The sequence below is a fragment of the Nansenia antarctica genome (assembly GCF_963989245.1).
Source record: "Nansenia antarctica genome assembly, chromosome: 15".
Classification (NCBI taxonomy): domain Eukaryota; kingdom Metazoa; phylum Chordata; class Actinopteri; order Argentiniformes; family Microstomatidae; genus Nansenia; species Nansenia antarctica.
The window spans coordinates 5,977,109-5,992,479 of NC_137685.1; the positions used below are offsets into that span (position 1 = coordinate 5,977,109).

Consider the following 15,371-nt stretch of genomic DNA (forward strand, 5'->3'; position numbering starts at 1 on the left):
CTAGTACAGTGGTAGTGGAAATCATGTTTAGCCTTGGAAATTATATTGAGTACAGTCCATTATGTGTCCGCTATACAGTACAGCAAGGTTAATTTTGATATTACGAACCCTTAAAAACACATATTATACATTGAGATGATTATATGTTTATATAGCCTCCCAGCAAGCACCGACGGACCTGGACGAATTCGGACCAGCCCGATAACGGCCAGACCACGTAATATCACAACTAGTTAGTATCTGGCCCAGAATATCACCCTATTTCAACTCAAATATATATATTTAATTGTTTTTATATTTTTCGGGAGAAAATACCCAAATGTGAAACCCCAGCAACAACCCGTCAACTCTGTTGTGACGTCATCTCTGTTGTGACAGACATCAAAGTGGTTTTGATAAAACGGGCCGATTGCGTCACAGTGATGAGCGTGACGTCACGGGGCGAAAACGACATAAATACCGGAGGTTCTCCGTTGTCCAGACACTCCCCTTACCACCATCATGCCCCGCAGACCAGCTCGCAGAACCTCCCGCCCCGTCCGTCGCCGCCGGCGCCCCAGGGTTAGCCGGAGGAGGAGGAGGGGAGGCCGGAGGAGGCGGTAAGACCGAGCCGGTAGGGGAGGCCGGAGGAGCCGGTGTTACTTTAAATCATTCATCCCTTATGGAGGGGAGAGTGGACGGAGGGGGCCTTCCTCACCCTCCCTCCCCCCTCCCTAAGGGGAATGATTTTCTGTAATGTTGCGTGTCTGTCTGTACGCACAGAGCCACACAATAAAACCCGCATCAATTGGAGATCACCTGCTCTTGTCTTCACTGGTAACATAAGCAGTTATGGAACTAAGTAGGAATTAGAAGGATAAAAGAGAACTGATAAAATATGAATAAAACACGAATAGAATGTAATAAAGATATTTTTTATTTTTAAATTATAATACAGTATGACATCACAAAGACACGTGACCGGTCTCTTGAGCTGAGGGGCATGATTTGTCCAAAACAAATATAATAGAAAAGAATAGAATAGACTTTATTGTCGTTGTACAGTTGCCTATACAATGAAATTGTAGTGGTTCTTCTGAAGGTGCAAAAACAGAAAACATATTCACATATTCACAAACATATACACATATAGCATATCACAAATATTACACACTAGACAAACAATGCTCTAAAACAAGCTAAGAGACAATGAGGTCCGTGGTGTCAAGTGCAAATAAAGACAACAATCTTAAGAAAATAAAAACAACTATAAAAGCAAGCTAAAAGACATGAGGTCAGTGGCGTTATAATACTATAATAATACTGTAAAAATATATAAATGTATAAATAGGCACTTAGAATAGAGTTATTGCACATTTCTATTGCACTTTTTCCCCTAAATCCAACCATGTCTGATGAAAACACAAAGAAACTATGGAAAGTAGGCCTATCAGGAATATCTTGCTTATTGTTTATGAACTTGTACATGTTTTGAAAATCAAATCTGTTAGATTGAGAGATCATCCTTAGGAACCATCCTTAGGAGTAATTTGTAATTGCGAGTAATTTGTTGAGATATGAGGGATAGGCCTATGTAGCAGACATGTAACTCTATTCAATGTGTGGCAATCACTGCCATACACCTTGCGGGGAAAGACACACAGACATACACAAACAGTGTACATAATTGTCAGGGGGGTATTCCATCAACGTCACTAAAGGATAATCCAGGCTTATTCCCCTTCCCATGTGTCCAATCTGTCCATGTGTCCCCAGCACTACCTTAATTAGGCCCCTATACTTTCTTTTCTTTTTTTATTACTACTCGATCTTTTTAAAGCGTCTTTGAGTGTCTAGATAAGTATAATGTATTATTATTATTATTATTATTATTATCATTATAAATCTCGAGAGATTGACAAAAACATCCAGCCTTATTTTGATAACAAAGCCCGATACCTCGGAGTGGTCATTAGTTGAAAGTTAGTTTATGAATCCACGTCAGAAATATAATATGATGACAATTAGGTAATGGATTCATTCGACAGACAGAACTGGCAGACGGGACAGACGTGTGGTCTCCCCTGCTGGTGGCTCAGCAGGTGTTTGTTGAGTGCATTGGCAGTTCCAAACATTTGATCACAGAGTAAACACTCATGAGGTGACATCCGGACAGGTGCTGTTGGTGAACATACCTCAGACGCCAACAGAGGGCCCTCACCCGCCATTAAAGGACATGGGGCATTGGCTGAGACAGCTGCTATCTCTCTATTTACATCTGTCTCACGGTCCATCCAATGCTCTAGGTATGGGTGGCAGGGAGGAGGCGAGGGATTGGGGGCGTTAAGGAGAGCTTCCATTGATGAGCGTATCAGCGTATACGCGTGATCAGCGTATTCCGTGTCCTCCATTTGTGGTTTTACAATCAAAAGTGTAGTCTTCCAAAATCCTCTTGTTCCTTGTCAGTCCTGTCCTTGTCAGACCCTGTTTTAACAGGGACATGATTCCCGCGGGGGCCGCCATCTTTGTGTACATGTGCGTCGCTGCGCTGGAGGACGAGCCCAGTCCTGCATCGGCAGCTAATCTCCTGTCTGTGTCCCTCAAGTGAGCCTTGTGTGCTGAAGCACTCCCACCTTCCCCCGCCAGCCTCGAAGCATAATCACCTCCCTCCTTCTCTCCATACTTCTCCTCCTTAACTTTCGGACGGACGCGTCCCGGTCCCGTCCCGCTGCATGGCCATTATGTCCGCGGCTAGCTAGCTAAACTGTACACTGACCAACGAAGGGTGACGAACGGTCGTTTTTTTCTTCTTTTTTCCGTTTGTTACTGCTGACACCAATGTAACGTCCCAACTTGGACAGTGGTGGAATAACAACAGACAGCTTCTCTCATGTAACTGATCGTTTAATTGTTTAACTGTCGCATATCAACTTTCTCAATTCACCGGAGCTCTCCCTCTCTCCACGGTCTCAACAACAACACGCATGCGCCCACCTCCACCAATCACAGGGGTGCATTGGCACACAACACAGTAACAGGGTTGCTACAATATGTATTTTAATTATACTGTTAACCACCTTGTATTGCATTTTTGCACGAAACGTTCTATATAAATAAAGTTTGATTGATTGATTGATTGATTAATGCGATACTATAGACCAATCCACTTATGCTTAGGGGATGTGTGGTTTGAGGGATTATAGGGTGTGTGTCTGTTATGATCAAATAAGTGTCTATTTTCGCCTATTGGTAATAACTGCCCCATTTACTGCCCCGCCTATATTTCTGTTTGATTGATTGATTGAAAACTTTATTAGAAGATTTGCAGAAGTAGGTACATGAAAGTACATATTACATACAAGGTCAACTAAAAGGATAAAAACCCAAGAAAGCCACTGGCTTATTTCAATTGGGGTCCTTGATTTTCAATTCATCGTTACATGTAAGACAGACAGGAAAAAAAACTAGTACTATCTACAAGATAATACAGACAAATAACTATTACTATCTACAAGATAAAAATACATCCATCATGGGAAGAACAATACTAGATATACAATACAACAAAACATCAGGTATGTACAGCGGGTAGGACAGGTGGGGACATACACCACAGGTGGGGGCGGGGGACAAAACACAAAGTATGTACAGTGGGTAGTTCGGGTCTTTTAATCTGATTTTTGATTTAGAGGGTCCAGTTACGGTCGGAGCAGACGTAGCTTGAGGTATATTATCAATGACAATAAAGACCATTCATTCATTCATACTACAATCTAACCGAATATGCATGTCACGCTGGTGGAAAAGGAAGAACTTAACCGAAGACATTTCGTGAGTTTAGAATGATAAGGTTCTATCTCCGTTTAGGGCAGTTCAGAGATATTGAGCGTCAAAGTTTTCACATTCCATTATGTTTTGTGAGATGGAACCTTTGTATTTTATGAATTACTATTTTTTTTTTTTATAAACATGTTAAAAAACAACACCACACAGGCATTAATAAACACCTAATGGATCAGATTATGTAAAAATGTCAAGAAGAACCTTATAATTCTAACGTCACGATTTGATTGGTCAAAGCCATTCCCGAGTTCAACCGAGTGGAACCGAGTGCCCCCGATGTATGCCAACGTTATTCCGACTCAGGCCTAGTAACCCATCTGGTTACAGTTGTTTACATTTGTTGGAGTTTGATCGGAGGCTACAACGAGATCACAAATGGTAACGTTTTTATTCGCAGACGGTTTACATAACCATCTCGGTGTGTGTCTCGTAGCTTAGCTTAGTAACAACTGTATATTTGTAAGATTATAACCCTCGTCAGTCAGATAGCTAACGAGTAGCTAACGTCAGCTCTGTGCTGGCTAGCCACGGATACATTAATACATTTAGTGGATCCTAAGTTAACTCGATCCTAAATGAGCGTTAAACACCCTCACAATGTAACGTTTAGTTTTCTATCTCTTCCACTAATTGTGCGTAAACGTGAGCTTTCTGGCTAACTTAAGGTAGCCAAACCCGGTGCTGTAACGTTGTTAGCGTACAAGCTAGGAGTTAGCTAGCTAGCTAGGAGTTGTTGGAATGTTGAGCCGGAAATTGTTTGTATGTAAACAAAGATTCTGTAATTTCGTGATCTTAGAATGATAAGGTTCTATCTCCGTTTAGAATGATAAGGTTCTATCTCCGTTTAGAATGATAAGGTTCTATCTCCGTTTAGAATGATAAGGTTCTATCTCCGTTTAGAATGATAAGGTTCTATCTCCATTTAGAATGAGAAGGTTCTATCTCCGTTTAGAATGATAAGGTTCTATCTCCGTTTAGAATGAGAAGGTTCTATCTCCGTTTAGGGTAGTTCAGAGATATTGAGCGTCAAAGTTTTTACATTCCATTATGTTTTGTGAGATGGAACCTTTGTATTTTATTAATTACTAACTCAAAAATGTCAACATATTAAAAATAACACCACACAGGCATTAATAAACACCTAATGAATCAGATTATGTAAAAAACTCAATTTTGACAAAAATGGAGATAGAACCTTATAATTCTAACGTCACGATTTGTTTGTCACTGTCATTTTGAAACCTCGTCCATCAACGTTTGAGTATTGATATGGATGGTTGTGTATGTATGTTATCAAAGTGCTTTGCAAGTGTGGCGGGTGGTGGACTATTAGATACACTGTATAACCCTGCTACTATTCAGCTGGATTCAGTGGTTTCGACGCCACTCTCACATATACTATATGTTATACATATATATATATATGTGTTATATGTTATATATATAGGGGTGAGAGCCTGAGAGGCCCTCAGATACATCTGGTCGGATCCCCCACCACACATGTCCTGTCACATTGAAATTAACTCACACAAGTGCAGTGGTAGATATGTATGTTTAAAATGATGGTGTGGCTAGTTTAACTACAATGGTGTTTGAAGCCATTCTGACTAGTAAAATAATAATGTTCTTCTAGCATTATAACTGGACCTTGGATTTGGCATAGATTATTGTTTCTAATGATTACTGATGGATAGATGATTCACTGACCTAGACAGATGTATTTATTGTAAATCGATTTGCATGAAGGCTTCTGTTAAATGTAAAAAAACAACATAAAATTAATGTCAACCACTCTCTCCTGAGGCAGGGATTGAACCAGCAACCTTCTGATTGATAGCTCGCTGCCTTTACCCCTGCACCAGACACACCACTCTGCCATTTTCGTGATACACACATACTTATCCTTTTACACCTTTTTATCTATCTATCTATCTAATCTATCTATCTATCTATCTATCTATCTATCTATCTATCTATCTATCTATCTATCTATCTATCTATCTATCTATCTATCTATCTATCTGTCTATCTATCTAATCTATCTAATCTATCTAATCTATCTAATCTATCTAATCTATCTAATCTATCTATCTATCTATCAAATTATGTATCTATCTCGCTAAAGGTGGGACCTAATATTTCCAAAAAGACCCTTGAGGAACTATCGTTCGGGATTTTGTTTCCACCTGTGAGACATTTTTTGTCACGCATCTAACTTAAACCAGGTTTATTCTGAAAGATTGGTTGCATAGCAACGCAACAGCAAATTATTTCAGCCACTAGCCTACCTTAGTAGAACTGGGTTAATGCCTGAGACATTCAGCACGCTAACCATTGCAGACACGTTCATTCATTAAGCAACAAGCTCTGTTAGCAAACACTACTTGAATCGTCACGGGGCTTGATATCGAGGTGGCACTCCAGAGGCTGTCTTAAAGCTCCTGGGTTCTAAAGTTACCCAGCTACACTGTCAATGGTGGGCTGCCTAACTCCTGGGTCATGAAACTACCCGGCTACACTAGCTTACTACCAATCTATGGCTATGTATTTTGATCTTCCACAGGACAGTGAGGTGTCCGACTTCGACCCTGTACCGGGGCTTGACAGCAGCATGGAGGGGGAAAACGCACCATTGTACTGCATTTGCAGAAAACCGGACATCAACTGCTTCATGATGTGAGTTCGCTAGCCAAGTCATAACATGTGATTATCAAACATTGTGATGAAGGTGTCATAAGGCTCACAACATATCTGTTTTTTTTGCTTAGTGGCTGTGACAACTGCAACGAGTGGTTTCATGGTCACTGCATCAATGTCACAGAGAAGATGGCCAAGGCAATCAGGGAGTGGTACTGCATGAAATGCCGAGGTGAGGGTCTAATGGCTTTATTTTCTTCCCTAGTTAGAATATGATAGCATCTTTTTGTGAATGCAGTGTGATTTTCCGACTTTCAAGGTGAACACTTGTCACATCCCTGAGACTTTGTTATTGCCGTTGTTTAGACAAGAACTCCTCGTTGGAGATCAAGTACCGTCCAAAGAAGAGCCGTGAGAAGGAATCTGAGCCTGAGAGAGTAGAGAAACAGTGCAGCACCCCCGATTACAAGACAGAAAGGCGCCGTGGATCGAAGGTTTTTTATCATCTTAACATTCCTAAATCTTAATTCCTAATTCCTAAATCTTTACAGTTATGAGGTTACAGTTATGAGGTCTTGTGTATCTTCTGTGATCTCTCCCTCCAACATTTTTTCTCTTTTGGACTACAACTGCATTGGCGTTGAGATATCTGTCTGTTTTTTTCCTTTGATTCAGGTCAAGCGCTCTATTCGCATGTGTGGGGAGTGTGAGCCATGCAAGAGGACCGTGGACTGTACCCAATGTGACTTTTGCAAGGACATGAAGAAATTCGGGGGTCCCAATAAGATAAGACAGAAGTGCAGATTTAGGCAGTGTGAGGTCCGAGCCAGGGTGAGTTTGCTCATGAAACTTGCTTCTTTGCTCTTAATTTCCCCCCCTTTCATATCTCACTTGACTGAAGAAATTCAGAGGTATTTTGACTATTCCATGTTCTCAAGTGTGTTGCAAGAACTTGTGTATACTTCCTGCAAAATACAACATTTTGTCCCCTTTTTCCTTTTGTTCAGAAAATGCTACGTGTGAAAGATGAGGAGAATTTCTTGCGTGAAAGGCGGGAGAATTCGCACCACAGGCGAAGGCGATATTCAGACGACTACGACAGCGAGGCGGAACTCTACCAGCAGTACAAGGCGGCCGGATATAATGACGACAACATGGTATTTGAGTAAAAAAATAAATAAATGTGATACCCGTTTCTGAAACCCACTGTCAACCCACTGCATTTATTCATAAGACTTTTTCAAGACTTTTCCATCTGTCTCATTCTGTCTGTGCATCCAGCCATGGCAAAGTGACGAGGAGGACGGACCCCCCTTCAGTCCTGTCATACGAAAGAAAGCCGTGAAGGTCAAGCACGTGAAGAGACGGGAAAAGAAGTTTGATAAGAAAGTAAGTCAACCATTTAATTCTCACATATTACACTACATGATGTTTGGAAAGGGCGGTAGATGGAAAAGTAAACAAACCTTCAGTTGATGCACTTGCTGAGGAGAGGATCTCTGAGGTGGTACCTCCACCGGAGGCCCTGGCTCCCTCAGACAGCCCTGTATCTTTTTTCGAAGGCATTATGCCCATACTATTATTCCAACAATATGTAAAATAATTGCAATTAAATCGATTCCAAATCGTAACATGTCTGAAATGGGATCTCTTTGTTTTGCGTCTGACCCGTCAGAAAGAGTCACGGCGGCACAAACAGAAGCAGAAACACAAGGACAAAGTCAGACACAATGACAGAGGCGACGCACGGGACACCGGAGGCCTGCAACAGTGCCTCGGTCCCACCTGCGTGGAGGCCGCACGACCCAGCTCAAAATACTGCTCCGAGGACTGTGGCATGAAGCTGGCTGCCAAGTAAGATTAAGACGCTACAATGCTTTGAAACATGGTATTAAAAAGTCCAGGAAAGACAAAACACCCATTGATCTTAAATATGACTTCGGTGGTTAGCTGTTTTAGTGTAGTAGAATTTGTTCAAGGATCAGGAGACGATAGAGAAGATTTATCAGAAGAATATAGTCTTTATTTATTATAACAAAGACGTGAGTAGCTTTGCCAAGCCCCTCCACATTGTTTCAATCATGATACATCATTTGATACATACTTCAAGAATCAGAAAACACACACGCACACTATCCTGACCTTGTTTCTTGACTCAAAGTGACCATTTCATGAGGAAAAAGACGATACTGTCAGCTCCCACAAACATCGCTACACATTAATCATTAACAAAAGGCCTCACAGAAATGAGAGAATCACACTGACATTTTCTACCATAAAATAAATGATACATAATGATTTAATGACGATTTACCACCACCATATTTGAATTTGAATTTCTTTGTCGTCGACTGCTTTCATTAACATGGCTATCTGAGGATATGTCTACATAAAGAGCAACAATTTGTACAACTTGACTCTACGAAAATACTGATTATCATCTCGATTGTTTGTCTGTCTGTCTGTCTGTCCAGCCGGATCATTGAGATCCTCCCTCAGCGTATCCAGCAGTGGCAGCAGAGTCCCTGCATCGCTGAGGAACAGGGCAAGAAGCAGCTGGAGCGGATCCGCCGGGATCAGCAGAACGCCCGTCTGCGTCTCACAGACATGGAGCGACGCTTCCACGAGCTGGAGGGCATCATTGCCAAGGCCAAGCAACAGATGGTCCTGCAGGATGAGGAGGTGAGGCACACATATGGAATTATTATTATTATTATTTTATTTTTTGGTCTAGCTAAGAAGACTTTGTCTTGACTCTTTCTTTTCTTCTGTCACAGGCGACTGAAGGGGATAACGAGGACACCGACCTGCAGATTTTCTGCGTGTCCTGCAGTCATCCCATCAACCCCAAGGTGGCACTGAGACATATGGAGAGATGTTATGCTAAGGTAAATTTGTAGATGCGCTTATCCAAGATACTTTGTCGTCCCCAAGTTATTGAAGTTTCCCTGAAACGTCAGCAATGCTTCTGAAGTCTTTGAATAGCAACTCCTAAGCCTCGCCTATATAGGTTTGTAGCCTATAGCTGTTTCCGGAATGCATTCAAGGCCAGCGACTTCCTGTTTCGCTTCTCTGATCTTGGCTATGACAGTTTGGGTATGTTTATACCCAGACCTCTCTTTTCTTAGATACGTCTGCTTGCTGTTGCTGCAATTAAGGAAGAGAGAGAACAAATATAGAGAAGAAACACTCTAGACTTAAGAATATAGTTCCATGTTCTCCTCCCAAATTATTCTACTGATGTACTCCTTATAAGATGATAACTTTTGTCCTTCTCGCTCTCATTTCCTTTTACAGTATGAGAGCCAGACGTCTTTCGGTTCCATGTACCCCACAAGGATCGAAGGGTAAGAGAGATCTTCTCTCTGTATTGACTGACCCTGACCCTAACCCTAACTGGATGACTTTCGCCCTCTTGTTGTTGTTGTTTCATTGTGGTCTTACGGAGGTATCCTGTTTCCTTTTTGTGTTCTCAGAGCGACAAGACTCTTTTGTGACGTGTACAATCCGCAGAGCAAGACCTACTGCAAGAGACTTCAAGTCTTGTGCCCAGAGCATTCCAGGGACCCGAAGGTTTGGGATGATTAACAAGTCAAAATATAGTACTTAGTTGCAGTCTGTCATGATGCACACGTTTTATTTTCGTGCGTATCTTTGTATCTCCTTAGAGTTTAAGATATATTGACTTGTTGTTTCTTGTTCTTCTGGTTTGTGTCTAGGTTACGGGGGAAGAGGTGTGTGGCTGCCCTCTGGTCCGTAACGTGTTTGAGCCGACAGGAGAGTACTGCAGGATCTCCAAGCGCAAGTGTAACAAGCACTACAACTGGGAGAAGCTCAGAAGAGCTGAAGTGGACCTGGAGCGTGTCAGAGTGGTCAGTGGAACGTGTCGGTTCTTAACTTTAAGTAACTTGTTTGAGATGGATCACGAATAAACTTCTGAGTTTTAAGACTATGTATTAAACAAAGGTACAGTTTACGAGAACAGCTGATGCTGGTGGTGAGGAGGTGAAGAGAGTTCTGGAATGACAAAGAAGAGTGCTGGAGTGAGAGAGACCGTGCCCCCGGCCCGGCCCCACTCCCCTATTTGTATGCAATGATATGTAAATGATATGTAAATGATATGTAAATACAGTTTAACGACAAGGTATCTTCATGAGCACGTTATTTAGGGATGCTTGAGATGTGAAAAGAAGGACACCCACATATGATGTCACTTATAGGTTATAGGTCAGGGGCGTAGGGCACAGATCACAAGAAGCCATTTTGAGATGACCATATGGCTTTAAGACAAAGGATCGTAAACCCTATCCCCCACACCCCCCACAGTCAGGGGGAATATCTTACAGAACTTATGCAAGTCAAAAGGCAGATAATACTATACAATTCATGTGTGTGTTTGTGTCAAAATATACTACAAATGCAACAGATTCATCTTTTATTTGGGCCACTTAAAGGAACATTTCACAGATTGTCACCACAACACATACATATTACACATCCCAAAGTCCTGTTCATTACTGATTTGACTTATTTAAAATGTATCTTTATGGATATTTATTAAATCAGAGAGTTGAATCTAATGGTTATGTATTGTACGGTACTATCCTCCTGTGAACAAAGACTTGGGTACAGGACAGGTGTACAAATATGATTTTTTCCCTCCTTTCTGGACAGTGGTACAAGCTGGACGAGCTCTTTGAACAGGAGCGCAACGTCAGGACTGCCATGACCAACAGGGCCGGTCTGCTCGCCCTCATGCTGCATCAAACCATCCAACATGACCCCCTCACCACTGATCTCCGAAGCAACAAGGACAGATAGCCAGCTGCACCTGCGTCTACTGAGGGTCCTTTCCCCCCGCATTTATGTCAAGAGATTTATAACAGGATATAGAATATATTCCCTTTTCATTCTTTTCTATAGAACAGAACTTTGGGGGGTATTGGTTTTGAGGAATTTTTAAGAACTTTGTGGTGAACAGAAATGTGTGTGTGAATGTTTAAATGGATATATATTTTTTCTTTGTGTCCAGTATGACAACGACTATTGCTGTACTGTTTGTCTGCTGTTCTTCATCTTGATTGGTCGAAATAAATGACACAGGACTTTGAGTGCCTTGTATTTGTTTTAATTACAATTATACCCCCTGTGATTTTGGTGTCACCTTCTGCCCCTTTCTGCTATGCATTTGTGTCATCTGAACCTATTACTTAAATATAGATCAGTGGATCTGATCAGAACAAATAGGATGGATCCATGCATGCACATATAACCATGACATAACAATAATGTTGAGGCCACTGGGGGAAAGTCTTGAGGAAGAAAGCTGTAAAAAGCACAACTTCAATTCAATTCAATGATACTTTATTTATCCCCGTGGGGAAATTCATTTTGCCACGCCACTCCACTAAAAACAACACATAACAACACAACATAAAGGACAGACAATAATACTGGGCCAGCCATATATGGTATATAAAAAACAGTGAGATCATGATAAAAAGAAGATGGCTATAGTTATTATATTAAAATACTAAAAAGGGATGATGATGATTAAAATAAATAATAAATACAAATTCAGGAGCCTTGACCCCGACTACTACTTTAGTTGCCATTGAACAGTCTTAGTGCAGCCGGGATAAATGATTTACTTGAACTTCAAGGACAAGCAGTCTCAATAGCTCGAAACTTGATTCCTCGCGTCTCCTCTCCTCCGTCCTCCAGTGGTCTTCTCAAAAAGCAATTGGAGGAGGAGAACATCAGAGGACCTGGATCATCTCCTCCAATACGCTTGAAGAGAGGTGGAGGAGAACGTGAGGAATAGGCTAGGTGCACAATCGCCACTACTTCCTGAAAGGCACCTTGCATGAACATATCCTGTCTCACTCTATTGGTTTAATTGATTAATCAGCTGTGCACTTGTGTGTTCCAACAGTATACCGCACAGCTGATAAATCAATTAAACCAATAGAGTGAGACAGGATATGTTCATGGCAAGGTGCCTTTCAGGAAGTAGTGGAGATCGTGCACCTAGCCTACAAGAGAATGCATGGCATGATGGTGAAGGAAGGAAGTAAAAAAACTTGTTATGATCGCTGGGGTATATTGGGATCTCCGGGCCGCCGTAGTTTCCGGTTACGAAGCGAAATCCAAAACTGGTGAAACTAAGCAACTAAGCTACGGTCAGTGAATATAAACTAGATTACAATGAACTGTATTGTGCTGTTTTAATAGGCATTGTTATATTGTTATTTAAGTGCATATACACAGCTATATGCAACCTAAAGCAATATTATATTGCGTTTTCTAGTTGAATGCTATAATCTGACGCGTCGGTTAGGTCGCTTCTGATGCTAGCTAGCTAGCAAGCTAACGCCATTCTACCTCATTTCATCTCTCGTTGGTCTGATATTAGCAGTAATATAACATTGACATTAAACGCAGATTAGACGTATTTGATACGAGATGTACAACTAGCTAGCTGGCTAGCCTGATGGTGTGTACCACGATCCTGAGACAAAGTCAATAGGGGTGGTTTAGCCACTAGCTAACGTAAGCTAACAAGCTTTGTCAAAAGTCCAGACATGCCAAAGACAAGTGGCCCTGTCACGTTACTGTTACTGTAGCCGTTAGATGACAGCGCGTGAGCTTAGAATGATATGGTTCTATCTCCGTTTAGAATGATAAGGTTCTATCTCCGTTTAGAATGATAAGGTTCTATCTCCGTTTAGAATGATAAGGTTCTATCTCCGTTTAGAATGATACGGTTCTATCTCCGTTTAGAATGATAAGGTTCTATCTCCGTTTAGAATGATAAGGTTCTATCTCCGTTTAGAATGATAAGGTTCTATCTCCGTTTAGAATGATAAGGTTCTATCTCCGTTTAGAATGAGAAGGTTCTATCTCCGTTTAGAATGAGAAGGTTCTATCTCCGTTTAGAATGATACGGTTCTATCTCCGTTTAGAATGATAAGGTTCTATCTCCGTTTAGAATGAGAAGGTTCTATCTCCGTTTAGAATGAGAAGGTTCTATCTCCGTTTAGAAGGATAAGGTTCTATCTCCGTTTAGGGCAGTTCAGAGATATTGAGCTTCAAAGTTTTTACGTTATGTTTTGTGAGATGGAACCTTTGTATTTTATGAATTACTAACAAAAAAATGTCAACATTTAAAAAAATAACACCACACAGGCATTAATAAACACCTAATGGATCAGATTATGTTAAAAAAAACTCAATTTTGACAAAAATGGAGATAGAACCTTATAATTCTAACGTCACGATATACTGTTACTGTAATGTAGCCGTTAGATGACTTTTTGATTGATTGATTGAAAACTTTATTAGAAGATTTGCAGAAGTAGGTACATGAATGTACATATTACATACAAGGTCAACTAACAGGATAAAAACCCAAGAAAGCCACTGGCTTATTTCAATTGGGGTCCTTGATTCTCAATGACAGGTGTTAACATGTACATATACCTCTTGTGTAGCTTGTTAGCTAGCTGTAGACATGTGTTAGTGATCCAGTTCTGTACTTACAGAGTAGCTGGCACAATTACAATCAGTTTCAAGTTACTTAAATAGTGCGTTCGTTTCATTTATTACTTAAGTCTGCTTGATTGGCGCACATTGCGGATGAGAGAGGCTTATCTGCTTATTGTTTTTGGAGCTCCCGCCGTTTCTTTCAGCTACAATGATTCTACTATTTGAAAATCTTTGAAAAGTAAACACGCTAAATAACAAAATCCAAATGTATAATGCTTAATGTATCACAGATCCCCAGGTAGTTATCTCATGCAAAGTATATGCAACCAAATACTCAACATGAAATAGGGGGACTATCATGCATGAGAGTGTTCTTGTTTATAAATGGTTTAAACCTTGGGATGCAGCTGTTGATAGGATACATTCTTCGACATCATGTGCACGCCTCGGGCTGATACAATTTAAGGTCCTGCACCGTATCCACTTTAGCAAGGCCAGGCTGGCTGAGATATACCCAAATGTTGACAGATGTGACCGCTGCAACAACACTCCTGCTGATCTATCTCACATGTTTTATTTTTGCCCCAAATTAAATAATTACTGGACCTCTTTTTAAAACCCTGTCTGACATTTTAGGAAAAGATTTGCAACCCTCTACCTTAATTTCACTATTTGGAATCCCGGAAGACCGCGCCACTCTAACTAGTAAACAAGCTGATATTGTGGCCTATGCCTCACTATTGGCTCGTTGCAGGATACTGTTAGATTGGAAGTCCCCTAATCCTCCATCATTTAAGGTCTGGCTTAAAGACCGTGTCTTTTTCCTTAAACTTGAAAAAATAAAATGTACGGTACTCTCAGGAGCTCCGTAGACCATTTTTATAAGAAATGGCAATGCTTGATAAATTATTTTACCGACCTTCAAACACTCCCCCCTGATTGAGAGAAGAATTTAGTGCTAAGTTTTCCTTAATATTGATATGGCCAAGTCTTTTCCCCATTTTTTTTTATCGTATTATAATTTACTGTACTGCATTGCATTGTACCTCTTTGTATTTTTATTATTTATTTATTTTCATTATTTTCTATTTTCTTATCCTTTACAATGGTGTATATATATGTATGCATACACTTTGCCGCTGTGATTCATTGCTGTATTTTTCATTCTGGAATCAAAATTGAATGTGCACAGAACCTGTATTTGTTAGGCTTTTCAAGGTAGGGGTGGGAGGGAACGGGAGGGGGGAGGGAAAGGGTATCATTTGTTTAAAAAAAGAAAAAAACCTGAAGGGAAGAATTGCTGATGATTACTCATGTCTGTCTTGTCTACCCTTCAATAAAAACCATAAAAAAAATAAATAAAATGGTTTAAACAATACAAATATCCTCCAATAAAAAGCTGACAATCTGTATTTTAACTTCAA

General features: G+C 40.6%; 1 protein-coding gene across 1 annotated transcript; it reads left to right on the forward strand.

Moving 5' to 3' along the window:
• Positions 1-4,124: 4,124 nt before the first annotated feature.
• Positions 4,125-11,559, forward strand: cxxc1b (CXXC finger protein 1b). Its single transcript, XM_080545868.1, has 14 exons — positions 4,125-4,200; positions 6,386-6,498; positions 6,591-6,691; positions 6,826-6,953; positions 7,135-7,290; positions 7,467-7,616; positions 7,741-7,848; positions 8,135-8,313; positions 8,934-9,141; positions 9,237-9,347; positions 9,757-9,806; positions 9,936-10,032; positions 10,179-10,331; positions 11,134-11,559. The coding sequence occupies exons 1-14, from the start codon at positions 4,198-4,200 to the stop codon at positions 11,278-11,280; spliced, it is 1,704 nt and encodes a 567-aa protein (XP_080401994.1). The 5' UTR covers positions 4,125-4,197; the 3' UTR covers positions 11,281-11,559.
• Positions 11,560-15,371: the final 3,812 nt, after the last annotated feature.